This window comes from Meles meles, chromosome 8, assembly GCF_922984935.1.
Source record: "Meles meles chromosome 8, mMelMel3.1 paternal haplotype, whole genome shotgun sequence".
NCBI classification, from domain to species: Eukaryota; Metazoa; Chordata; class Mammalia; order Carnivora; family Mustelidae; genus Meles; species Meles meles.
The window spans coordinates 102,800,337-102,827,904 of record NC_060073.1 but is presented as its reverse complement, the minus strand read 5'-3'; the positions used below and the strand labels follow the sequence as shown (position 1 = coordinate 102,827,904).

The window sequence follows — 27,568 nt, the reverse complement described above, 5'->3', positions numbered from 1 at the left end:
AATGGTGAGTCTTTTTATTGATTTCCAGGAGCTCTTTGTATATTTGAGCTTAGGCCTTTGTGACATGAGATATCACATGTGTATGTTCATTCGTAATTCTCAGTTTATCATTGGTGTTTCGAGTTTTCCATGTGGTTTTTGGTGCTCACTAAATGCTGCCCGTGCTTCTTTTAGCTGTTTGCAGAGGAATGTCTTTGAGTTGGTAAATGAGCACAGTAGAGATGGAGGGAGCGCAAGGAGGGGTCTTAGAGCTGAGTATCTTTTTTTTTTTTTAAAGATTTTATTTATTTATTTGACAGAGAGAACGATCACAAGCAGACAGAGAGGCAGAGCAGAGAGAGAGGGGAAGCAGGCGCCCTGCTGAGCAGAGAGCCCGATGCGGGAATCGATCCCAGGACCCTGAGATCATGACCTGAGCCAAAGGCAGAGGCTTAACCCACTGAGCCACCCAGGCGCCCTTAGAGCTGAGTATCTTGAGGCTCCATTGGATTTCCTTTTCAAAGAGGGCAGCTTTTCTGACCTTTTTTTTTTTTTTTTTTTTTAACTTGGGCAAAGGTTGTGGTGTCTTAGTGAAATTATGACCACCGTCTTATCCAAGTATAACCTCTACCCGAGAAGTACGTAGAACTTCCTTTTGCTTTATTTGTGTTTTAAGGGCACAAATTGCCCTTTCTCTGTTTATATACCATATATTAAGAGGGCACACAGTCATCCAGCAGGATGACTGAGTAAAGGAACATCACGCTTGGGAATTTGAATGTTGTACCTTTTCCTTCCGTGCACATATGCAGATATCTTAGGGGAAAGGGCTGGCTTTGCTGAATTTAGATAATTATGTGTCTGGTGTCAGGGCATTTCAGGCCATTTGGAGGATTTTTCCCCTAGGAGTTCCCATTATAAGTGAGAGTGAAATCTAACCTCTCCGAGAATAATGGCATACATTTATTCAATAATGCGTGGCAGCCTCAGGGCAGCAGGAGTCCAAGAAAATCAGTGATCTATGGAATCCAGAGCTGGAGATCGGCAAGACCGGACTATGGAAGGGCTGTGGGGGAGGGACTCAAGGATGCCCTGGGGAGGATCACTGAAGGGTTGTAGCTGAGGCCAGGTGAGGACTGGGGACTGTGCTCAGAGATGGAGCAAGGCTTGGAATTTTCAAACGAGGGCAAGGAGAAGAGAAAATCATGGAAGGCTATTGACGGCAGAGTCGAGCGCTTGGAGGCGAAGGGGCTCTCAGAAAGAGGAGGTCCACGTAGCGATCACAGAAGAGAATTGGGAGGAAAGTCACAGCTCTTTCTATCTCTAGATACCGGTTTTATTTAGGAAAGGAAGAGCAGAGGTGAGCTCAGTCTCAAAATGATCTGAGCGAAGGTCCCTTTCTTTCTGCCTTTTTAAAAATACCCAGCAGCTTTGTTTTAATTTGCATATCCTCTAGGGTAGAGGAAGTACTTTAATCAGTACTTCTAATTGTGGAAAAGAAGAGAACATGCCACCGCCCCCACACATACGCACACGGGGAGTCTGATGACGAGCGCTTGTCTCCTGCACTAGGACCAAGGCCGCTGGCTTCTCCAGTGCCCTGCTAAGACTCCAGATTGGGGGGCCAAAGTCATGTCTTTTGGTTTTCTATTTTGTGTCTCCCCCTTCCTTCTTTCCTCCTTTCCTTCCTCCCCTCTTTTCTCCTTCCCACCCTCCCTCCCTTCCTGTGCTCTTGACAGTGTATCTTTACAGAAATTTTATATCCGAGCCTTCCTTACCCTGAGAGCCATCATGCATATGGCCCTGTGCAAAGACAGGCCCAGAAGCGAATCCTGCCGTTCCTTGGGTCATCCCTGTAGCCTCCCTTGGAGGCGCTTCTGATTTTTCCCATGTGCTGAGTGGTACGCCTGGCCTGGTATCTGGTTGAGCATTAGGGAACCTGAGGCAGAGTAGTCCTCCTCCCAGCTGTTGCTGGGGGGCCTTATTTGGGGTGGAACCCAGTTCTGAGCCTCTTCTCCAGGGAGTTGGATCAAGTCAACCTTACAGTTTTGCGTTTGGAATAGCTTTTGTACTGTGGTCCACGGATTCAGGGCAGCAAGATTCAGGTTAGCTGGGAGCCCGGTAGGACAAAAAGAAATATAAGACGTGGGCTTTGAAGGGATCTCTGCTCTCTCCGGGAGGCTCAGACACGTTATGGTGAACAAAGGAACACAGTGAATCAGAAGCATCACTGTGAATCAGAAGCAGCGTTGTATGAAGTCTTGAGAGTGATTCCAAAATCCACCCACCCCAAGCAGCTTTCTATCTTTGTTTGAAACTCACATAACATTGAAATTGAACACTGCACAGGTACATGGTGGGTATTGGGAGAAGAGAGGAGAGCTTTGGGGGAGGGCTTCCTGGAAGAGGGGCCTTGAATATGACCTCGGAAGAGTAGGATTTTGACATGCAGGTCCGAGTGCATGCGGGGTGGGTGCTCTGTTGACGGAGCACAGGGAGCGCAGGGGAGCAGTGAGCTCTGAAATTTCTGAAGGGTATCAGGGAGATCAATGCATGTGAGAAAGTTTGCAAAGGAGCCTCACAGAACATAACTGTACTGAAAGGATGAGTCCCGATTGCACGGATCAGCAGCAGCGGCACAGGACGGACAGACAGAAAGGGCAGGGCCCGTTAACAAGGTCAGGCTCACTGGTTCCTCATGTGGTTTCTTCTAGAGGCCTGGGAAAACACTCTCCTTCCTTCTCTGAGCTTTACAGCTTGAGGCCAGAAACTCACCGACAGCCTTGAGCAGTCCCATGCTTATTGATTCCAAAATACCTCTACCTTTTACTTTTCCTTCTTTTCGCTCATCTCAAGCATTGGCCAAGGCTTGCCTTGAGGGACACCCAGGGCGTTTCGAAGAGAGCAGTAACAACATAAAAACGTGACCAAGGGTGATCCCTTTGCCTCCCCACTGAGCCAAGGAGCAACCAGAGGGCTCTGTTTGTAGCCAGGAGCGTATCATTTGTAGATCCCGCCATCGTGTCCCTCCGTGACGGTTGGCTGTCTGCCTGGTGGAACCGCGGTGTCTCCCGTTGCCTAAACGGGGTGATGATAGCAACTGCTCTCTTTCCTCCAGGGGTATTGATCCCTATGATAAGCCAAACACCATCTACGTGGAACGGCATGAACCCTCTGGCTACTCCACGGTTTTCCGAAGTACAGACTTCTTCCAGTCCCGGGAGAACCAGGAAGTGATCCTGGAGGAAGTGAAAGACTTTCAGCTTCGGGACAAGTACATGTTTGCTACAAAGGTGGTGGTAAGTTGAAGGCGCTGAGGAACGTGGAAACTCCTTTCCCCGAGTTTCTTTTCCGAGGTTGGGCGTTCTGTGATCGAGCCGGTGAGCGTGTGCGTGCAGGGACGGTATCAGGATGCCCTGCGGAGCTTGACTGAGGGGCACTGGACATAGATGGACATTCCCTTGGGGCTTGGATGGTCCCGGGAGGTCAGCGTTGTGGAGAAGCTCAGACAACCATTCGGGATGTCTCTGGGCTCTCGGAATGTGGATGTTTCCTGGTAGCCAAGGATCCTTGTCAAACACGTGTTTCTTTGAAATCCCAATTAAAAGAGCAAGGAAAGGAGAGGTAGGGCTCCGTGGCAATTTGCTTTAATCTCACTTCCTGATTTCCTTTCAGATTAGGCCAATGTCTTTGGGAATTTTGGACACATGTTAATTTCCATGGCTAATAGAATGTGTAGTCATTGGCTAGTGGGAGTTAATGCTCTAAGAAAAGCAGTGATTAAGCTTCCAGCTGTCAGTAAGTAGCTTAACTCTCAGCCTTTGGGAAAATCTTCCCCTTGATTTGATGTTTTGGATGGAGCCAGATGTTGGAACGAGGTTGGGGGGGGGGTGTTTGCTCATTTAAAACTAGACTTGATTGTTTAACAGGGCTTGCCTTGCGACTGTCTCAAGTTCCAAGTGATGGCTGTACTGCCCTGTGTAAAGGGAAAAACCATCCCTGGAAGAGCAAGTTGGGCCGCTTTCTTGGAGTGCTATAGCTTATTTTCTTGATGGGGCCATTCCCTTCTTGATCTCAGGCTCTGAAGATGGCCTCTGGTAACTGGCAGGCACTTTGCTTTCCATCACCGTTAACCTTAGCGACCAAAGTCAGGTGTAACGTTTTCCTCCAGATTCTCACTTAAAATATATGATGGGTAGTTGATGAGGCAGAAACAGGCCACTCCCTTTGGTAGGATTCTAGGGTAGAGAGAGGACCTCCCCAGAGAGGAAAGCAGAGAGTACCGTTGAGATGAGAAGAGAAGATAAGATGTGGGTGGGTTCCCTATTACGTACTTTGCAAAATGTTTTTTAAAGCTGCAGTAATTATGGTAGTTTTTTTTCTGTCAGGCTATTTGCATTAGGTCTCTTGCTGGATCATTCCTTTCTTGCCTTGCCTATCACTTTCTCTCTCTTTCACACACACACACACACACACACACACACACACACACACACAGCAGCCAGGAACCCATGCAGACGCTTTCAATAATAGTTCTGTTATCATAGGATCATTGTAGATTGGATGGGTTGATGAGGGAAGAGACCCAACTGGCAGTGCATGGTAAAATGAGTGTTTTCCCCCTTTTAATTTCTTCCTTTTTATTACATTAGACTGCTGAGCCATAAGGATAAACAACATTGGCCTTGGTTGGATAACCCTTCCGTGGGAGTGTCCTGAGGTTTTTGCAAGTGTAACTTCTTATCTGGGGTGTGCTTAGCACTCAGGCTGCCTGGGTTTGGGGAATTCTGAGTGACCTTAATATTAAACAGATTCAAACCAAATTAGGAAAGTCAAGGAGCTAATTGCAGAACCACAGAAAATTGGTTTTGGGTGATTAACTCTTTTGGTTTTTTTCCAGTACTGTGAATGATTACAGTGCTTTGCAAGTTAGCTTTTTAGAACACGTGGGGACAGCCATCTGGATTCTGGACTGGAGCCGGGGTCAGACTCTTCAGGATCCCCGGTGCCCTGTTAGCCTGCCTCTTATTTCGTATGTGTTTTGTGTCTGATGCCCCTTTGATTTTTTTTTTTTTAAAGATTATATTTATTTATTTGACAGACAGAGATCACAAGTAGGCAGAGAGGCAGGCAGAGAGAGAGGAGGAAGTAGGCTCCCCAGGGAATAGAGAGCCTGATGTGGGGCTCGATCCCAGGACCTAGGATCATGAGCTGAGCCGAAGGCAGAGGCTTTAACCCACTGAGCCACCCAGGTGCCCCGCCTTTGATTTTTTTTTTTTAAAGATTTTACTTAATTATTAGAGAGAGAGAGGGAGAGAGAAAATCTCAAGCATAATCCGTGTGGAGTAGAGTGCCCAATTTGGGGCTTAACTGTAAGACCCTGAGATGACCCCAGCGGAAATCAGGAGTCAGTTGTTGAACCGACTGAACTGCTTGGGTGCCCTTCCTCCCCCTTTGACATATATATATTTTTTAATCCAAGTTTGATTTTTACTCCTTGTTTTTTGACTTGAAGTTCACTTACTTGTCTTAATAGTCTACATGAGAATGATAGGCCATTAAGGTAGCAATGAGGCACTTCTGCAGACTAGACCAACACTGATTCCTTAACTTGGCAATAGAGAGCTGTTAGGTTCTTTCTGGTGGATAGCAGTAGTTGCCTGAATGTTGGAGAGAAGTGAGGGCTGGCTGTTCCTCTGTAGCGTCACCATCAGCTTATCATGAAAGCCAGGTCCACACCTTTCTTGTACAAATGTATATCAGTAAGCAAAGACCTAATGTTGGGCTTGATGGCATCTCCTCTCTTGTTTTAGGTGATCTAGACACAATGTTCTAGAGCAGAGATTGGCACTTGTTTTTGTCAATAAAGTTTTATTGAAATAGCTATGCTCATTTGCTTACATGTTGTCCATCACTGCTTTCATGTCACAGTGGCAGAAGTGAATAGTTGCATGGAGACAGGATGGCTTACAAACTCTAAAACATTTCTATGTGGATCTTTACAGACAACCAACCCTGTTGTAGAGGCAAGATGCTGTTACCCTTTGAGTTGGCATCAGGCAACCAGAATCCTCTTGTGTAAAATCTTGATAAGTCGTGGACATTACCCCTAAAAGTTCAGGTTACAGGCCTCCTCAAATTGTTATGTGCTGTTCATGCCCGAGTATTATCTTTAGGATATAATGGCCACTTCAGATATCTTGCATGCCACTGATCTCCCGAGAGAGCTCATTTGTACTTTTGCTATTCTGACCAGCCAACCACTATTGAAAACCAATTTCTAATCTTCATTATGCTCATTTAAGGTCTCTAATGTTGGTAGAGATAAAAAGAAAATTTAGTAATCATTGCAGGATTATAGGCTTCTCTATGAAACGTTAGTTGACCACAGTTGGAGCATGATTTTTTAGGATAGCTGACCAAAACCAAGCTATCGACAAATTTTTTTTTCTTTTAAAGATTTTATTTATTTATTTATTTCTCAGAGAGAGAGAGAGAGAGAGAGAGCGAGAGAAGCAAAGAGAGAGAAGCAGACTCCCTGCTGAGCAAGGAGCCCGACGTGGGACTTGATCCCAAGACCCTGGGATCATGACCTGAGCTGAAGGCAGTGGCCTAACTGACTGAGCTACCCAGGTGTCCCAACAAATTTTTTTTTTTTTTAAGATTTTATTTATTTATTTGACAGACAGAGATCACAAGTAGGCAGAGAGGCAGAGAGAGAGAGGGAAGCAGGCTTCCCGCTGAGCAGAGAGCTCGATGTGGGGCTCGATCCCAGGACCCTGGGATCATGACCTGAGCCGAAGGCAGAGGCTTTAACCCACTGAGCCACCCAGGCGCCCCCCAACAAATTTTTTTAATCATAACATTACTTAAATGTATGTAAACATAAAGCTAGGTATAAATAGATGCTTAATGCATATAATTTATATGCAGCAATAAAACACAAACACATTATAAATAACAATAAATAAATATAAAACCCCAACAAATTATAAATAAAACTATAATACCAATACATTTAATATAAATTTTTATAACACCTGTGTTCAAATATAATTCCTATACCGTAAAATTCACCCTTTTAAGGTGTACAGCTCATTGGTTGTTAGCTTATTCACAAAGTTGTTTATGCTTACCCCAATCTAATTCCAGCCCCCCCGTCCCCATTCCGTTCCCCTCCCCTCCCAGCTCCTGGCAACCACAAACCTATTTCTGCTTCCTAGAATTGCCTGTTCTGGACATTTTATGTAAAGAGTATCTTAAACCATGTGACCTTTTATAACTGTTTTCTTTTCTAGTATAATATTTTCAGATTTCATCTGTGTTTCATCAGAATTCATGTGTCTTCAGTTCCACTGCCTCTCTCTCCTGCTAGTTCAAATCTCTCATTGAACCCCTCTGTTGATTTTTTCTTGTCACTTATTGTCCTTTCCCACTCAAGAATTTGTATCCATACAAATTTCTGTTTCTTTATTGATCTTCTCTCTTTGGTGAGACTGGGTTCTCATGTTTTCCTTTAATTCTTGTGACATGGTTTCTTCTAATTTTTGGAGCATATTTATGATAGGGGGTTAAATTTTTCATCTGTATGTCCAATATTGGGCCTTCCTTAAAACAGTTTCTGTTGACTCTTTGTGTGTGTGTGTGTGTGTGTGTGTGTGAGCTGTGTCTATGTAGGGAACATACTTTGCTGTTTGCTTGATCTTGTCATTCTTTTATTGAAAATCAGACATTTTCGATGGTATAATGTGGCACCTGCTCGTATCAGAGTAGCCCTTTCCCAGAACGGTTTTGTTGCCTTTTCCTGCTGTTGCCTATGTTTTTTTTGTCTGTGAGTTTCCTGTGTTAATTTTGTAGGGTTTGTATTCTTCATTGTGTATGGTATGAAATGTTTGATAATTAGGTTTTGTGGTCAGTTAATGATCAAATAGAGATTTTTCTTAAATGCTTTGAATCAGTGCATCTGGTAGCCTTTGCTGCGGGCCTCGGAGCGGAGGTGGGGGGCTGCCTTTGGTGCAGGCTACAGCTCTGCCTTAGCCTTCGGTTCCTGCTTCCACAGACCCAACCATGAGCGATTAGGCCCTTCTCGCTTCTCTCCTGAGCACACTCACAGTGTTTGTGTGTGTGACCTTGTAGAGTCCCCTGACCGTTTCACAGTGTATCAAAGCCTTTCAGGGGCATCTGCTTCCTCAGCTTTTCCTTTCGTGCTTATGAGTGAGCCTTTTGTGAGCTCCTGGCCGTCATGTTGCTCCAGCAGCTGTGATGCGAAACACAGGCCATGTGTCTCTGTGTTTCTGTAAGCAAGCTGGCTATAGGTCTGCTTATGCAGGGAGCTCCATGCGGTTATAGGAAGAGAAGACCCGAGAACACGGTTTTCACGCTGGGCGTGGCAACAGTCTGTCCCCTGCAGGGGCTGCACGGCTGCTGGTTTTCACAGTTCCCATAGCTGCAAGGCTGTGGGTTTATAGGGCTACCGCGGGGCCAGAAAGAAGGGGATGGGACTGAGGCCATGAAGTCGGCTGTTCCTGCTGAGCTTTGACACTGTTCTCCACGAAGTGCTCTCTGGGTTTTGGCAAGCCTTTGTTTAATTTTTCGAATTCTGAAAAAGTTGACTTGGAGAATTTTTGTCAGTGGTCCTGTTGCTTTTCGGATGAGTGGGTTTTCAGAGTTCCTTTCTCTGCTGTTTTCGACGTGCTTCCCATGCATATTAACTTTGTGAAACTTTATTATGGACGTTTTCTTTTCTTCTTTCTCTTAAAGATTATTTATTTATGTATTTATTTGACAGAGAGAGAGAACAAGTAGGGGGAGAAGCAGAGGGAGAAGCAGACTTCCCAGTGAGCAGCCCGACATGGGGCTTGATCCTAGGACTCTGGGATCACGACCTGAGCTGAAGGCAGACGTCCAACCGACCGAGCCACCCAGGCATCCCTACTATGCATGTTTTCAAATCTGTATAAAACCACAGTTTATACTGACAGGACCGCCACAGTTGCCCTCATTCAGCCTCAATATTATTTACATTTGCTAATCTCCTTTCAACTGTGTACCCATGAGTTATTTTTTTCTTGGAATATTTTATTTTGTTTATTATTATTAATTTTTTAGTAGCCTCCACGCCCAGCATGGACCTCAGTGTGAGGCTTGATCTCACAATGCTGAGATCAAGACCTGAACTGATGGGGCGCCTGGGTGGCTCAGTGGGTTGAGGCCTCTGCCTTCAGCTCAGGTCATGGTCCCAGCGTCGTGGGATCGAGCCCCGCATTGGGCTCTCTGCTCAGCAGGGAGCCTGCTTCCTCCTCTTTCTCTGCCTACTTGTGATCTCTGTCTGTCCAATAAATAAATAAAATCTTTAAAAAAAAAAAAAAAAAAAGACCTGAACTGAGATCAAGAGTCGGATGCCTAACCGACTGAGCCACCCAGGTGCCCCTTTCTTGGAATATTTTTAAAGCAAATCATAAATATGTTCATATAGAATATATATAAAACGTTACCCATAAATATTTTAGTATGATCAACAGTAATGTGGATGACGATGTCTTGCTGATCCCTTGTCACGGTTTCAGAGGAGAAGGTGGCGGTGAATGCGCAAGCCCCTTCTGGACTGTGTCCTTGTCCGCCACGTGCCTTGGGGTCCCTCACTCTCTGACAGCTGTTCTCCATGAAACGTTCGATTGAAGAGCTCACTGTGACATCCTGTGGCCTTCACTTGGCAAGAACGTGTCGTTTATTTAGTTCCTCTCTGCTCTTCCCTCCTTGACCTCTCATTTCCTTTGATAGAATCTCAAACATAAATGTAAGGGCACTTTCTGAAATTCACATTACTCAGAAACTTACATCAATTTATTTTTCTTTATCGGAATGAAAGCAGCAAATGAAACAAAGATCTTATCCTATGTTTTCAGACCCTAGAATCCTGGCATAACCCGAAGCATTGAAATACCTCCTGGATGCCGGTGGAAGTATTTGTGTGTATTAACTGCGGTGGCCTTTCAGGAAGGCGCTTTCTTCTGCCGAAAGTGAAAATGTTGACGTAGAGGTTTTAAGAAGGGCATCCTACAGATATTCTTGTGTAGTTCTGACAAAGGTAATATATCCAGATATATTCACTCAAGAGTGCTTCTGGAAATCATGTCAGAGCTCATGAGCTGTTAAATGAGAGACGCCTAAGAGACTCTGATAATGAAGAAGGTTGAATTGCGCAAGAATATTTCTAGCACAATCTGCATCGTGTGTGGAAAATAAAATTGCATGTATCAAATTGACATTGTGTTCAATTACCGGTAACAGAGTAGAAGTAAAAAGTGGCTTAATGAATACAGATACTTATTTTTCTCTCCTCAGTGCTGCCTGGAGGCAGGCAATGTAGGGCTGGTTTGTTGATACCCTGGTGTCATTGGGGGCCCAGGCTTCTCTCTATTCCACCAACCTGACAATGATTGCCATCCTCACCGTTCCCTCGTGGTCCAGGACATCTGTACTAGCCTTTGGGTCTTTACGGGAGTCAGAAAGGGTAAGGACAGATAGGCCACAGTAGGACTCCTTCTTTCTGATTAAGTCCCTTTAAGCAGCCTTCCTAGAAACCCAACACACCACTTACGCTTACAGATCTGGATTAGTCCTCAGTCACATGGCTACATGTAATTATGCAAAAGGCGGAGGACCCCAGTGCTTTATTTGGGGTAGCGTCAATATCCTGCTGCTAAGGAGGAAAGAATAATGGGTGTTGGGTAAGCGTAGCATTGTCTGTCACTGTATAAATATGCCTGGCGTGATGGTACAGAACACTTCTCAAAGACCCCACGAGAGCCTGTTCCTTGTTACTCCCTGGGCAGGAGGGCAGGAGGAGCGAGTGGAGGGTAGGGAGCCGAGCGCCTGCATTTTACCTTATAGCCGTCCGTACTGTTGGGTGTTTCTTTCTCATGAGCATGTTTTACTTTTTTTTTTTTTTAAAGATTTTTATTTATTTAATTGACAGAGACACAGTGAGAGAGGGAACACAGGCAGGGGGAGTGGGAGAGGGAGAAGCAGGCTTCCTGTTGAGCGGGGAGCCCGATGTGGGGCTTGATCCCAGGACCCTGGGATCATGACCTGAGCCAAAGGCAGACGCTTAATGACTGGGCCATGAGCCACCCAGGCACCCCATATTTTACTTTTATAATCGTGGTAAAGAGAAACTCAGCAATCTCAAGAACCCATGGCTCATTAAGGAAAGTTAGTAGGAGCTTACGATACGTCTGTCTGACAATCCAGTGTCCCACAGTGTAATTGTTAATGTGTTTCTTGGTGGCAAGAAAGTATTACAGTAGCTCCTTAGGGGTGAGCCTGAATTGTCCAGGCTTTGGAACTACTGTCCCAAAGGGAAGTAGGACACATGTGTTTTGAGCTTTCTTTCTTTCTTTTTTTTTGTTTTTTTGTTTTTTGTTTTTTGGTTTGTTTTGAGGTTTCTTACAACCTTTGTACTCTGACTTTTGCATCTCTGGAGGAAGACTGACCTTGGTATGGATTCTCAATTCTTGTGCCAACCAACAGCGCTCATTAAGAATGCTTAACTAATCATGGCCCTGGTGTCACTGAGAAAAGTGGCTCCTTTCTAAGGTTTAACCACAGTGGGAAGTAGTGAACAAGTTTAAGGCATCAAAGTGTGTGTTTCACCGACATCTGTGTATTCATATATGTTTATAGGGATTTATATAGGGTAACTTACATGGATCCTCTGACCTTTATGAATAGCTTTAAAATTTATTGACTTAAGGAGGGCTTTTGGGATCTATGCCTGACAGTTTTGCTGGGCACTGTTTTCTCACTCAGGTAATACGCTTTACATTTTTAATTTAAAATTAAATTTTAAATAACTTTTAATAGATCCATGTTTCCTCTGGCCCCATATTGAATACAAGCCATTAACATGGTTTTCCGTGTGACATTTTGGAAAGGCAGGCTTTTGTATTTCCCTTCCTGGCTTCTTTCAAATAAGCTACTTTTAAGCATCTGTTTGAATATGTGTGTGTGTGCAACTTCACGTTCATCAGCTTGCTCTTTACATAGTGTCTATTGAACAATATTAGTGCAGGGAATCAGTTACAGTTAAGAGAAATTGGTATGTTTCTTACTTTATAGGAATTTAAAATCTGTAGTAACAGTAGCAACGTGGTCAAGGATAAATGAAGCCAGATGTGAACGCCTTCTGGCTGGTGATCCCAATATTCTGATCAGCTTCATAGGCCCGTGTGATTATGTCCACATGACGGCGTGCGTCCCTTTCTGTCTGGATAGATGTGCACCATTTGGCTTCTGTTTGCGGTCCCACGCGTTCAGAGCTGGAAAAACCCACATTAAGCCTTTACGGTGGTTCTCACCTTTTTCTGAATCATGGATCCTTTTGAGGATCCAGTAAAGATTGTGTCCCTCCCTGGCAGGATGAATGGGTACATCTCTCACACTGTTTGCCTGTGTATTTATAGGGTGCCTGGACCCTGGAAACCCATCGACAGAAATCCCGTGCCTAATCAGCTTCTCAGCTTTATAGATGAATGCATGAGACCTAGAGAGGCTTAGTGACTTCTCGAGGTGGTACAGCCAGCTCTTAATCCAGTGCTTTTGTACACATTTTCGAGATTCCAGCTGTGCTCCAGTATCTCTCAAACACAATGTGACGGCGCCGACCTCATGGGGCATGCCCTGCGCCCTACCAAAGAGAACACATTCCAGCAAAAACGTTCATCAGGGAGAAGTTATTAAAAGGTTTCAAAAGAGAATCAGTGAAAATTCCCTCACCTCTTTGTGCAAGTTAAAGCCCTTGAATTCAAGTATGTTTCTAACCTGAAAATAGGAGGGAAAGAACAAGGGAATAGGTTTCTATATGCGCTGTGTGGGGCTGACCTCACCCTGGGCGGGTTTGGGGGCTGCCGGGTTAAGCCTCCACCCCCCCTCCCACACTCAGCTTCAGCTGCAGGACCCTTTGCCCTTCGTCTTCATCTGGTGTCGGGGGGTGTCTAGTGCCTGCTGCAGACCAGCAGTCTGGTCTGGGAACCAAGCGAGTGCAGCCTGAGGTACAGAGCGAACAGCAATGCTGCAAAAATGTGCATTTGCAGTCACCCTGTGTTCCCCGTTTTTGGTAGACTTGGAGGGGTCTGACCCTTCTCTTTCCTTCTTCACTTATTTTGAGTGGCTATAATGTGGCACCATTAATTTCTTTTCCCCTCCTCTTCCTTGGCAGCATCTCTGGGGCAGTCTGCAGCCATCTTCGGTCCAGCTCTGGGTCTCCTTTGGCAGGAAGCCCATGCGACCAGCCCAGTTTGTCACAAGGCATCCTATTAACGTGAGTGGGGTCCACTGCGGGGGTAGAAAGAAGTGTTGTTGTCCATATGCAGGCGTCAGCGGGAGGGTGTTGCAGGGATGTCCTTCTGGGTAGTTCGATCTCTGATGGAGGCTCCCTGAAGTCACTTTGGAGATTGGCCCCTAGAGTGAACCATTATACTTTGGACTCTTGGTCTCTTTCTTTCCCTGTTCACTGTTCAAAGTGCAGCTGGACGGGAGCCTTAATTTGCTTTACATTGAGGCGGATGGGCAGAGAGGTTTGGGACCAGAGTCAGTGGGTTCAGGGTATCAGTCCTGAAGGAATGGGGAGCTGGTGACCGTGAGTGTTTTGCTCGGGACATGCTCTGTCCCTTTACCGTAGGCGGCTAGATTCCAACAGGGGATAAGAGCTGGGTCCCACCCTTTTAGAAACACATAGGCTGGAGACACAGAGAACCAAGCCGAGGAGGAAGCCACACCTGGTCCAGGGCCTGGCTGCAGCATGTCTGTATGGTAACGTGGATATCGGTAGGAATGATCTTCGTGGGCTGGGGTCATCAGAGAAGCGCCCACAGGCAGGAGGTGGCGTTTGAAGGCCTTGCCGCTAGCATTCGGTGTGGTGGAAGGTTTGGGAGCTCAGCTGGAGAACATTCCTGTCCATTCTTTGCTTCTGACGGCTTCTACCTTTCTTTAGTACCTTAGAGAGAATGAAAGGAAAGGAAATGCAATGAATGTGTATTGTACTTGGTACTAATGGTAGACCTCATGAGAAGTAGACGGAGACATTATGAACTAAACTGAAGGTTTTAGGTCATTGATGGAGTTTAGCGATCCCCACTTTTGGGCCCCATTTGCCAGGAAGCGGCTTGCTCCAGCAACCCGGTGGCCTCAGCTCCTCCAAAAAGAAAGTTGGCCAAGCTTCCCCAGGATTTGGGAAGCTGTCTGTGGGCTCTGGGCCCATACCTGTCACTGGGACATTGGGAAATCGTTACTTCAGTGGGCCTAGGGAATGCCCACGGTGTGAGTGTGTTTTTTAACTTGTGTATCTTTCGACTTGATTCCAAAGGAATATTACATCGCAGATGCCTCCGAGGACCAGGTGTTTGTATGCGTCAGTCACAGCAACAACCGCACCAACTTATACATCTCGGAGGCAGAGGGCCTGAAGTTCTCCCTGTCCCTGGAGAACGTGCTCTACTACAGCCCGGGAGGGGCAGGCGGCGACACGCTGGTGAGGTAAGGACGCCGTGGGTCCCTTGCCTGCTGTCTCACGTCAGCACTACCCGCGCCCTCAAGTTGGGTGTTTTTAAGCATTAGCTGCACAATTTGGGCTCCGATGGTGAGTTGTCAGAAACTCCCATGCCCGTTTTGGGGTTTGGCCAGGTTGGGGTGCGGCCAGGCTCTGAAGGTTTTACAAAGCCCCTCGGGTGATCTGGGGGTGAGCATGGCGGTCCCGGTGACCTTTAGGGTCACAGCCCGTGTCAGCCACTCCCTGCGTTCCTCCTCTTCAGTTGTCTGGCTCTGTGGTCTCTGAGCCTGTGGGAAAAGGCACTGGGCAAATGTCAGCTCAGGGTGAGCTGGCGTGAGGAGCCCCGAGGGTCTTGCCTCCAAGTGACGGGTTCATTGACATTTTTTTTTTCTTACTGTAATTGCAAGTCCTGCTCGCTCTCTGGATGTCTGTGGAAGGACACCAGTGTTGTCCATCCTTCATCAGCAGCTCTGGGTTGGAGCTGTTTTGTAGTAATGGACGTTTTCCATGGGCTGCGGGGGAGTCCAGGGTTCGGGAGGGATGAATGACCTGTGACCCTTGAGGGCCAGGAGTGCCTTTATTCTCTTGTCTTCTGTGAGGCGTCTGACTGTGGTGAGGCTCACTGTCTGCCCTCGGAAGGAGCCCTCTGCTGGAGCTGGCGGCTGGGCAGCGAGGTCCAGCTCCAAGGCCACGACCGCCAGGTCACGGGACGTGGCATTGCCGTCCACGGTCTCTCGTCAGTCTGGTGATTTATTCAGTCACCAGCTCTTTCAGCAAGGACACTGCTGCTCGGGGCCAGCCCTTCTTCCGGGCACAGCACTGAGATAATGTGTCCGGCCACGAAAAGTCAAAACAGGGTGCCTGTGCTGTGGATCTTTTGTTCTCGTTGGGGGAAGACAGAACATAAACGGGTGTAATTTGCCTGGTGGTGGTAGGTGCTGGGAGGCAAAGTCAACCAAATGGAGAGGACAGGGCACTGGGAGCGTGTTACTTCCTACCGGCTGGTGACGGAAGGCTGTTGGAGGATGGCGACATGTCAGCAGGTGCCTGAGTTCCATGAAGGAGGGAGCCGGTGGGTGCCGGGGGCAGGGCACTGCAGGCAGAGGGAACAGCATGCTCGGAGGCTCCGAGGTTGGATCCTGGGGGTTTATTTTAGGAGCAGGGAGGAGACCAGGGTGGATCCAATACCTGGAGGAGGAGGTGGAGGGAGAGAACCCAAGAGACAGGCTCTGAGAGAGCAGAGCTCAGATTGTAGAAGGCCTTCAAAGGCATGGAAGGAACTTACTCTTTTCCCAGGTGGAATATGGAGGGTTTTGACCAGAAGATGGACATCATCTGACTTAACCTGTTTTATTTTTTTAACCATTAAAAAAACGGAACTGCATGATGTAAAGGGAAGCACCCGAAACATAAAGGGACAGTGTTATCAGTCATCTCAGACGAGCGCTCAGGTGATCTGTGTTTTAAAGGAGCCGTCCTCAATGCTGTGTGCAAAAGCAGACTCACGGCGAGGAGCCGGGGCGTGGGAGCAGGAGGGCTGGCTGTGGGGGTGGCGCGGCAATCCAGCCGGCAGGGATTGCCGTTGGCTGGGCCCAGGGCAGGAGCGGCAGAGATGACGGAATGGGCAAATTCTGATGGTTTGCCGGTAGATTGGCTGCTTGGATCCGGAGAGTCAAGGGCCCACGGTTGCTTGGGCTGAGCCGCTGGCAGAATGATGGCCACGGGCTGAGTCAGGGAGTCAGGGAGGGCTGGGTGCGGAGCCGGTGTCGAGGAAAAGACCCAGACCTCGGGTTTGAACTCACCAGGACCTGAGGGGAGAACTTTCTACCTGGTCTCTGATCTTGCTTTTCCATGCCCTGTTTTGGGTCTTTCGGAGGTATGTCCTATTTTATGCCTAATTTTTTTTTTCCCCTCCCAGTATAGCCTCACGAGTTATTTATTACTTGTGCATGTTAATGTGTTGTAAACCCTTCCTACCATGATTCAGCCTCAGGTTTTTCTGGTTTGGTCAGTGGCAGCCTGGCCGCTGCCAGTGGGCTGGGACTTGGGCTGGCTCCTGTGTTCTTTTCGTTTTTGTTTTGTTTTGTTTTAAAGTAATTTCTTGAGGTGAAATTCACAGAACATCAGCGTAACCGTTTTAAAGTGAACAACTCAATGATACTTAGGGCTTTCGCAGTATTGTACAACCACCAGCTTTAGTTCCAAAACATTTTCACTTCCCCGAAAGAAAACCCCTTACCACTAAGCAGTTTTTAGTGGCCTCCCCCAACCCAATCCCAGCCCCTGGCAGCCACTAATCTCCTTTCTGTCTCTGTAGATTTATCTTCTCTGGATATAATATGTAAACCGAATCACAGCATAATATGTGACCTTTGGGTCTGGCCTCTTGCCCCTTGCACGTGTTCAGGGTTTGTCCACATGGAGCATGTTGTCAGTGTTTTATTCTTTTTTTTAATGGGGGAATAATATTTTCTTTACTTTTTTTTTTAAAGATTTTATTTATTTATTTGACAGAGGGAGAGAGAGATCACAAGGAGGCAGAGAGGCAGGCAGAGAGAGAGGAGGAAGCAGGCTCCCCACTGAGCAGAGAGCCCGATGTAGGGCTCGATCCCAGGACCCTGAGATCATGACCTGAGCCGAGGGCAGAGGCTTAACCCACTGAGACACCCAGGCGCCCTTCTTTACTTGTTTAATAATTAAAATTATAAGCCCATTATTCCTCAGGCCTTTCACAGAAACTGATTTTTTTTCCCCCACGTTTGAGAGCCCCTCGCTACGGAGTGGACAAATCAGAGCTCGCCGAAGGTTTCTGGATCCTCCACGTGTGTGGGGTGTTCGGGATGGATATCTCGTGACTGGGCAGAGCCGGAGCCAGAAGCTCCCCCAGGAAGTAGTAAGCCCAGTTCGGTGACTGTGTGGCCCTCTCGTAGACGCACACAGCCCTTTCTGTGGTCACAGAGGTTGCTCCCGCCGTGCCAGAGCGTACAGTCCCATTAGGAAACTGGAAATAGTTTTATGTCTCTGTTTGCAGAACCACATAGGCTCAGCCTTCTGGTTGTTTTCTTTAGACTCTATCTTAGGGCCTGGAGATGTTCACAGGGGTTCGTGTGAGTGAACTTGTCACCTGCTTCTGCCTCTCAGCGAGATGAAATGGGATAAGGGTGAATTAGCAGATTATGTGGGCAGGCTGATTTGAAACAACAAAACAAAACACAGCCTTCTGTGGTATTTGAAATGAGTTGTTCTTTGAACTCAATAGGCAAGTGCGGTGCCAAGGAACCCGTCCTAATTTGCTTAGAGGATGGAGAAAGAATTCTTCACGGGGTGCTCCTGGCAGTAGTGAGTGTGTGGGATAGAAATCTCATGGCAAGCGGTGTCCATGTGGAGGACCAGGTGTGGAGAGATGTCAGGCCTGGCGGGGCATCTAAGGAGGACCTGGGTTGTGGGTGGTGAGGCCGACTTGGGTTCTGCAGGAGGGTGGCCTAGGGGCCCTGGGGCGCTGGCCAGGGAGCAGGGGACAAGTGCTGTCGTGAGGGCTGGTGAGAGGAAATGTAAGAAAAATGGATGGAGTGAGGGCACTTAGGGTGAGGTGAATTGTCACAGGACCACAGAGAAGCTGACAGGACAGTCTGGGGTGCGTGTGAGGCACAGAGAACAGGTTTCTAGAACCTTGGAACCGAAAGACAAAAATCCAGGAGTGACCAGAGGGAAGAAGCAGAGCTCATCTAGGTGAGAGAAAGCCAGACCCTCCCTCATGTTTGAAAGAAGCCTTTGAACCTGACGGTGGCGGCTTCGTGATGATGGGATCCAGCTCGGGATTGGTGAACAACGCTGAGGTGAACAGATGAACAGAGAGCCGGTGGGTGATAGACCTTCAACTGATTTCTAAAGGAAGCAACCGAAAAACAACCCCAGTAGACCTAAGGAAACCACATGTCAGAATATTTGGTCTCAACACCAGTATCTTACTTAGGATTTTGCTCAGTCTCTTAGTCTGAAGTAGCTCTTTCTGTGCTTTTTAAAAATTTTCTTTTCCTGCCTCAGAGCTTATAGTGTGTTTCTTTCTGTCTGAGGAGACAGAGCACTCCTCCAGCTCAAGATCTGTACAGTGGATAATGGAAAAAAGCAGTTCTGTGATTGTTTTTTAATTTTAATTTTATTTATTTATTTGACACACAGAGAGAGAAATCACAAGTAGACAGAGAGGCAGGCAGACAGAGAGGGGGAGGCAGGCAGACAGCGAGGGGGAAGCAGGCCCCCTGCTCAGCAGAGAGCCTGATGCAGGACTTGATCCCAGGACCCCGGGATCATGACCTGAGCTGAAGGCAGAGGCTTAACCCACTGAGCCACCCAGGCGCCCAGTTCTGTGATTTTTTAAATTAAAATTTTCTTTTCTTTCTTTCTTTCTTTTTTTTTTTTTTAACACAGCTCAGTTTCTCAGAACCCTTCTAAACAAAGGACACACGTCCAGTTAAAAGCCATGTGTGAACTCTGGTTAGCGCTTCTCAGAAATGCATTCCATTTGGGATGGGTGGACCATTTCAGGGCAAAATGGCTTCCCAGTGAAATCGGTATCCCAGCGTAGTAGTTCAGGCCCTGGGAGAGCCTTATTCTCTGTTTCACTATTAACAAGTATAACCTCAAACTTCTAGAACCACCCTTGCTCTCTATCCCGCTTCCTTGGGTAGGGGTTCTGCTCTACTTTCTGAGAGGAACCCTGTGGGCTTGGGACTGATCAGGGCATCAGAGAATGAGTCGTCAGCATGTGGACAGTGGCTTGGGGGAACCCTTAGCACTGGATTCCTGCCGCCTATAAGCCCGCTGCTTTGACTAGTGTCTGGCAAGTCTGTCTTCCTGTTCCTGTTCGTTGAGGCTTACTGGAGGATTTGGGGTGAATTTGTCAGTGAAGAGATAGCTGTGACCCTGTCATCAGCTCTGTGTGTTGTAGTCAGCATTCTGAACTCCCTGCGAGGAATTATTGATACAATAAGCGTCTTAGCCTTCAAAGTTAAAACACAAGCACGTTTAAAAAAAAAAAAAAAAAAAGACCGAGAGAAGGCTATTCATCTATATAAAGGAATGGAGTACTGATTGTGTTACAATATGGGTGAACCTTGAAAATATTACGCTGTGGGAAAAGAACTATTAAAAAAGCGTGTTTTCATGTATATGAAATATTCCTATTCTGGAATAGGCAAATCTGTAGCAATGGAAAACTCAGTGGTGGTTGCTGGGGCCTGGGGTGGGCAGGGGAAAGGGGCGATGACTGTTGGTGGGTACAGGGTTTCCTTCTGAGATGTGGAAAATTCTGGAACGAGATAGTGATGCTGGTACAACAAAACATTGTGAATGTGCTTAATGCCACTGAATTTTGTACTTCTCAACAGTTAAATTTTATGTCATTTGCAATAAAAACATACCAAGGAAATATCAGTTCAGGTTCACAGCTGTTTATTTTCTCTTACTGCAGGTATTTTGCAAATGAGCCGTTTGCGGACTTCCACCGTGTGGAAGGGTTGCAAGGAGTCTACATCGCTACTCTGATTAACGGTTCCATGAATGAGGAGAACATGAGATCAGTCATCACCTTTGACAAAGGGGGTACCTGGGAGTTCCTTCAGGCGCCAGCCTTCACAGAATATGGAGAAAAAATCAACTGTGAGGTAGAGATGGTTTCGTCTTGTTTGAGCTTTTACTACACATTTTTTTGCTTGTTATGTTGCCCTTACGGTTCTCAAACTCAGCAGCAGGGCACCTAGGGGGTGCCGTAGTGAACTCCCAGGGGCCACTCTGGGATGTTTTAAATTTTTTGAGGGAAACACGAGGTACTTGGTATTTGTTGGTCGTCGTGGCAAGTACCATCTTGAGTTTAGTTCCTCGTTTCAAAATGAGTTCATGCTGAATTTCTCTGGAAGGCATCCTGTTTGCATGCAGCTGGATTTCCCAGCAGTTGATGTGATAAAAAGCAAGGGCGAAAATCAGGGTGGAACAGGTAATGATAGTGGTGGGATTAATACGACTCTAAACTTTGAGAAGGGTTGTGGTACCAGCAGGTACATACGTCCCATGTTAAATAATTGTGGTTATCTAAGAGTGAAACAGAAATTTTGTTTTCTCTCTTTCTCTCTCTGTGTGTGTATGTATTTACATATGCACGCACACTATTATTTTGAACTGCCGCTAAGTTATTAGAGCTACTTAGTAAGTTGTTTGGCCTTAACTATGTAAAACAATAAATGTTGGTATTTCTTCTGGCTTGAAGCTGCTATAAAAAAATGTATGAGAAAAAAAATTAAAAAAAATGTATGAAGACACTAATTGTGCTGCGAATCAAGAAAGTTTGGGAAATTCTGATTAAGTTTTTTATTTCTGTGGAACTTAAAAAGAAAAAGTGCCTTCCTGAATATAATTTAGGGTTCTACAGTTTTCCCAATCTGTGGCTCCATCTGAAAAGCTGGGAATACTAAAATGTATTATTTGGCCGCAGTAAGTGTTCCTACCCACCTCAGCAGCTCTGTTCTTTTCCCTTGGAAGAACATTCTGTGGAATAAATAAAGTAAATAAATAAATAAAATAAATTAATTAATAAAGTTCCTGGGCTTTATATGATGCCCCACACTTTCCTTTTTGCCTCACTTAAGGGATCCGAAATATATACTGTAGGTAGGCAGAAGGAACTCAGGAAAAAAAAAAATCATGTAGTAGTAATTTTTGGGAAAACTGTAACATTTAATTAGACGGTTACCTGATCTTTGGGGTTTTTGAGTCTTGTTTGCCCGTGATGAAGTGTGTTGACTGTACTGGATGCTGTAGCTCTGGCCACTGGGGAAAATTTTCTTGGAGACTCTTGCTCTCCTCGGACCTCTTGATTACTTTTGCGGGTTTCGCAACAGGTGCCGACTTTGTACATCAAGTCTAACTTTGGAGAGAGGCAGGGTATGAGTAGAAAGGGACAACTACACAGGTGTTTCTTTATTCTGGAGCGGCTTCTAGATTTTAGGAGCTCTGCCCGGGCCTGTGTGGTTGGGGGTGGTCTGCTTTTCAGCGTGCTGTTGGGGTCTGAGCCCTAGTTAAGTAGAATTAATGGCGTTATTAAAACTCCGCTTATTCCCCGACTGACCTCTTTATGAGCTGTACAGCAGTTAGTGAGCTCTCAGCTTCTACCTGTTTTTTTAGATGGTGAAAGAAAGGTTGGTTGACAGATACTTCCTTGAGATCCAACCTTCCTCATTTGCTCACATCAAACTGTGATCCTAGCAAGATGGACATTTGCTAGAGAGATCCTTTTGTTATAAAAGTGAGTATATGTAGCAAAACCGTGTCTATTTTTACCTGCTCACGTAAGCACACAAGACGAGGCTGAATAACACTTGATAATGACTTTCTGGCCAGGACAATCAGGCCTGACCACACAGCAAACGGCATTGTTTGCAGAACTATTAAAATCCGAACGTAAGTGGCCAGTTCGAATGACTTGTTTCGCAGTGGACACAGCAGAGCTGGTGCCCTGTACAAATGCTCACTACTTTAAATCTGCTTTAATGTGGATCCTTTGGTGTTTATAGTTCACATGTGGTATATCTGGGAGCTGATCAGGGAGACTTGATGACTTCTGATTCTTGGTTTTTCCTCCGACGGCATTGCTTACCTCCTATTTGAAATGTATCTCTGCGGACTTAGGAAATAAGTCCCATGAAAGCATTTCATTTCTTTTTCGTGCCGACTCACGCAAGAGTATCTCTGGGGTAAAACGGAGGGAGAGATCGCTTTTGATCGACTTGGGTTGGCACTGATTTCTAACTGCTGTTCTCTGAGAGTCTCAGGAGGAATTTTTTACTCATATTTTTCTCTTTTCTTCAAGGAGAGGCCTTTTTGTGATTCAGATAATCATATCCACCTGGGAGGTAGTGGGGGGCCAGCTGGGCTGTGCGTCTGGGTTCCTCTGAGCCAGATTTCCTTTATGTGTATATGGCTGCATGGTCTGTACCCAGGCCTGTGTTTTGAGGGAGCTGGAAGCCTCCTATCCCGTGCTGATGATGCCTGGCACTTGTGTCCCGTAGCTTGCCCAGGGCTGTTCCCTGCACCTGGCCCAGCGGCTCAGTCAGCTGCTCAACCTCCAGCTCCGAAGGATGCCCATCCTGTCCAAGGAGTCCGCTCCTGGTCTCATCATCGCCACTGGTAAGTCTGCGACGCTTGTCCCCGCTGCGGTCTTAAGCTCTTCGGGGACGCGTGGCCGAATACATGGGGACCACTGACCTCTGCCGTGGCCACGGTATTTGTGATGTTCTGAGACATCTGTAGTTGCTAAATTCGACTCAGAAGTTCTGGTCTGGCAGGGTGAGTATCCAACCTCTTCTTGAAGTGGAAAGTCATTACTCCTCTTGCCTTTCAGGTTCGGTGGGGAAGAACTTGGCAAGCAAGACGAATGTGTACGTTTCTAGCAGTGCGGGAGCCCGGTGGCGAGAGGTCAGCTTCCCACCCCGGCTCCCCGCCCTGCCCCCTGCCCCCCCAGCCGCCAGCCGGGGTTCTGGTTTGTCAGAGATCATGGCCGTGTCTCCACCTTTCAGGATCACGTGTGGCCCGTGGGGAGGCCAGCGGCATCAAGTGTGACTATAAAAGGAGGGTACCCAGAGCCACACGAGAGCGTCAGCTGCGCTGATCTTGTGTTCGCACCTTGTAATGTGGGCTCGTGATGTTGCCAGAAATATTCCTTCGAATCAAAAACAGACCTTCTCTTCCCCTCATGGCTGTAAATTTAACTAAATGCCCCGAGGGGACAAAGCAATGTCTCTCTGCTTAACTTCTTCACCCCTAGAACCGAGCAGTGCCTAGCAGGGAGGGGGCACCCGCGTAAATGTTTGCAGAATCTATCAGCAAACGGCCGTGGGGTTGTACTGGCATCTGGCGGGAAACTGGCCGTTTGTTGTTGTATCGTAGCAACAGCGAAGTCAGGCCTCTTCTCAGCGGGCTGTGCCGGGCAGGCCCTTCCGTTTCACTCTGCGCTGTGGAAGAAGACCGCTTCTGCCTTAAAATGTCTGCAGAGCTGCTTCGGGTCTGCAGATACCAGTTCCGAGAGTAGAGCAGGTCCTGTGGTCCCCAAATGCTAATTCGGCCTTGGGCGTTAGAGGATTGCCAAACTTGTAAACAAAACAAAACTTTCACCAGCCTCCTATGATTTACGAAGGTCAAGGGAACTACAGCTGGTCTCATTCTGTGGGGGTTGATTTTAGGGGGGGCTCTGCTGCCCGTGTGGGGAGCCAGCAGGAAAACTCAACAGATCACGGGATAAGAATTTAATTGAGCACCTTGTGTAGGTGGAGCGTGATGGCGGGAGGGATGTGGTTCTCAGAAGACCCAGCCAGCCTCATGGTGCCCCTTCCTTCCTTCCTTCCTTCCCTCTTTAAGATTTTTAAATTTATTTATTGGTCGAGAGAGAGAGAGAGAGAGAGAGAGAGAGAGAGCGCGCGCATGCAGCAGGCAGAGGGAAAAGGCAGCTGTTTAACTGACTGAGCCACTCAGGGGTCCCCTCATGGTGCTTCCTTTTGGAAACGCAATATATACAAGTTCGTATTTAAATCCGGCCTTTGTAAAGCATTCGTGATACCCCACATTGGTTTGGCTCTGGGCAGTTGGCAGGGACCCATCACATATCTTATCTGTGAGGTAGAGCCTCCCATCCCTGACGCTGAGGAATCTGGGACCCAGAGCTTGCAGGTGTGCCTCATTAACAACTGGCCGGTAAGATGGAGACCATAATCACATGCTCAGATGTAAGACGACGTGAAGGCCCAGATGTCCCAAAGGGGGAACGGTTTGGAGTTTGGGGAGCACGCTTGCTCTGCTCCCGCAGGAAGGATGAAGCAGCTGTTCTCCTCTTCATTGGAGCCGGACATTCCTTTTGAAATTGGGTGTTCTCTCCTCAGCGACCAGGCTGGTGGTTGGTTTGCACCTTCCGATGGTGGTGTAATCTGGGATTTGAACATCTGCAAGTGATTTCCTTCTGGGGAGAAAGCAGGGCCTTGTTGCTCTTCTGGTGAAGTGGTATCGTCTGGCTCACACCGGGGCAGCTGCCTGTGCCTCCTGCCTAGCCTGCTTCACGCCTGCCAGGAAGCAGCCATTGCACAATGGACCTTAGTTTTGCAAAGAGCAGAGAGCGAAGTAGGGGAAGAAGGCTGAGATCATGTCTGTGTGAGTGGGCATCTGAGTGCCCTTGGGCAGCAGTGTTCATGTGAGAGGGACAGCCTGGGGCGTGAGGGGCAAAGACAGGGAGGGGTGAGGTAGAATGTAGTGGACGGAGCTGTCTAGGAAATCAGTGACTAGAAGACTTGTTCCTCCTCCGCTACTAAAGACTTGTGCAAATTCTCTGATCTTGAGTTCCTTTTCTATGCTTTTCTTCCTTAACAACTCTGTGGAGGCCCCTGCATATTTCAAGTGTACAGTTTCATCAGAGTTGGTCACCATCGCTACACCGTCACCAACACCACAATGAAGACAACAAGCATTTCCGTCACTTCCCATTTCCGTCATCTTCCCCCTCCCCCGCCCCGTAATCCTTCTTTCTCTTTACTTCATCCCTGCCCCATGGTTAGTTAGCATTTCCTAGAATTTTTTGTAAATGGACTCATAATATGCTGTTTTTTTGCTTGGCTTCTGACACTCATCATGATGATTTTGAGGCCCATTTGTGTTGTTTCATGTATCAGTGGTTCTTTCCTATTTTATTGTAGATTAGTATCTCGTTGTAGGGATATTCCATAATTCACTTATCCGTTCATCTGTTGGTGGACATTCCAGTTTTTGCTGATTATAAGTATAGCTATTATAAACTTAATTATGTGCTTTTTTTTTTTTTTAAATGGATACACATTTGTATTCCTTTTGGGTAGATACCTCAGAATGGAATGATGGACAGCTTGATGGGTCTGTGTTTAACTTTTTTTTAAGGAATGACCAAATTGCTGTCCAAAGTGGGGGTTGTCTCAGTGTTGTCTGAGATTTCTAATCGCCTCAGGTCCGCACTGGCAGTTGGTATGCTCAGTCTTTTCAATTTTAGACGTTTTAATGAGTACACAGTGGTGTCTCATTATGGTTTTAATTGGCATTTCCTTGGTGACTAATGACTTTGAGCTTCTTCTCACGTGCCCATTGGCTGTTTAAAAATCATTTTGTGAAGTGTCTGTTCAGATCTTGTACTTATTTTAAAAAATTGAGTTGTTTGCCTTCTTATGGATGTGTAGGATGTTCTTTGAAAAATGTGAAGTTAAATCTTTCATCTGATATATGTGTCATGAGTATCTTCTCTAGTCTGTGGCTTGCTTTTTATTTATTTGTTTTTTTTATTATTTATTTGACAGAGAGAAATCACAACTAGGCAGAAAGGCAGGCAGAGAGAGAGGAGGAAGCAGGCTCCCTGCGGAGCAGAAAGCCCGATGTGGGGCTCGATCCCAGGACCCTGGGATCATGACCTGAGCTGAAGACAGAGGCTTTAACCCACTGAGCCACCCAGGCGCCCCTGTGGCTTGCTTTTTAAAAAAAATTTTCTTAATGGTGTTTTTCAAAGAGCAAATGTTTTAAATTTCGCTGAGGTTTGATTTAGCCTAACTTTTCTTCTGGATTTTATGCTCTTTGTTGTTCTGAGAAACGTTTGTCCCTTTTGCAAAGATTTACCCCTAAATTTCTTAGTGTAAGGCTGTAGATTAGGTTTATGATCCATTTGAGTTAATCTTGATATCTGGTACGATGGGAGGATTTGACACTCATTTTTCCATGTGGAGATTCAGGGATCCAGCCCCACTTACTGAGAAAGACTTCTTTCTCCCCTCGCATTGACTTCATGTCCATTTGAAAATCAATTGGTCCTCCATGCATGGGTCTGTTTCAGAACTTGGTAGACTTTCTAATCTGTTTCATTTATCTATACGTCTGTCTTTTCACCTGTACCAAACTGTCTTGATTGTTGGGATCAAGTGCACAAGTCTTCCAACTTTGTTGTTGTTGTTCTTTCTTTCTTTCTTTTCTTAAGATTTATTTATTTTAGAAGGAGAGAGAGAGAGCAAGAGTGAGCGAGCGGGGGGTGAGGTGTGGAGTGAGTGGGGGCATGTGTGTGGGGGAGGGGCAGAGAGGGAGAGAGTCCAGGGAGACTCTGACCTAAGCCCGGGGCCCAACCTGAGCTTCAGTCTCATGACCCTGAGGTCACTATCTGAGCCGAAACCAAGAGTCGTTCACTTAACTGCTGAGCCACCCAGGCGCCCTTCAACTTTGTTCTTAAAAATTTCTTTGACTCTTCTAGATCCTTTGTATTTTCACAACATTTTAGAATCTGCTGGTCAACTTCTGCAAAACCTGCTGGGATTTTGACTGGGATTGCGTTGAATTTGCAGATCAATTTGGGGAAAGTTGACCTTTTAGCACTACTTAGTCTTCTGATCTGTGAATGTAGTATGTTTCTTCATTTCTTTTTTTTTTTTTTAAAGATTTTATTTATTTATTTGACAGACAGAGATCACAAGCAGGCAGAGAGGCAGGCAGAGAGAGAGAAGGAAGCAGGCTCCCTGCGGAGCAGAGAGCCCGATGCGGGACTCCATCCCAGGACCCTGGGATCATGACCTGAGCTGAAGACAGAGGCTTAAACCACTGAGCCATCCAGGCGCTCCTCTTCATTTCTTTTTAAATCTCACTGAGCAATATTTTTCAGATTTCAATGTGGAGGCCTTGTATATATCATGTAGGTTAGTTTTATTGCTAGATATTTTACAAACTTTTGGTATTATTGTAAATACAGTTTTTTTCAAGTTTACATTCCAATTTTTATTATGGGATATAGGAATACAGTTGATTTTTATTGATTAACCTTGTATTCCGCAGCCTTGCTAAAATAATTCGTTAGTATTAGTAGTTGTTTTGTAGATTCTGTATAAGAGATGATATCATCTGCACATAGGGAGGGACCTGTTTTATTTCTTCCTTTTTGATCTTTATGTCTTTCATTTCTTTCTCTCTCTTCCTTTTCTTCCCTTCCCTAATATGTAATAATATGGCAAT

The 27,568-nt window shown here is 46.3% G+C and overlaps 1 protein-coding gene across 1 annotated transcript in view; it reads left to right on the top strand.

The window, feature by feature from the left end:
* The window catches only part of SORL1 (sortilin related receptor 1), a 153,492-nt gene that overhangs the window by 32,541 nt on the left and 93,383 nt on the right, over nt 1-27,568 (top strand). The window contains exons 6-11 of the mRNA XM_046014580.1: nt 3,098-3,278; nt 13,199-13,300; nt 14,345-14,514; nt 19,998-20,190; nt 22,588-22,705; nt 22,920-22,993. Of these exons, the coding sequence (XP_045870536.1) occupies nt 3,098-3,278; nt 13,199-13,300; nt 14,345-14,514; nt 19,998-20,190; nt 22,588-22,705; nt 22,920-22,993 (838 nt within the window). The remainder of the gene's footprint in view (nt 1-3,097; nt 3,279-13,198; nt 13,301-14,344; nt 14,515-19,997; nt 20,191-22,587; nt 22,706-22,919; nt 22,994-27,568) is intronic.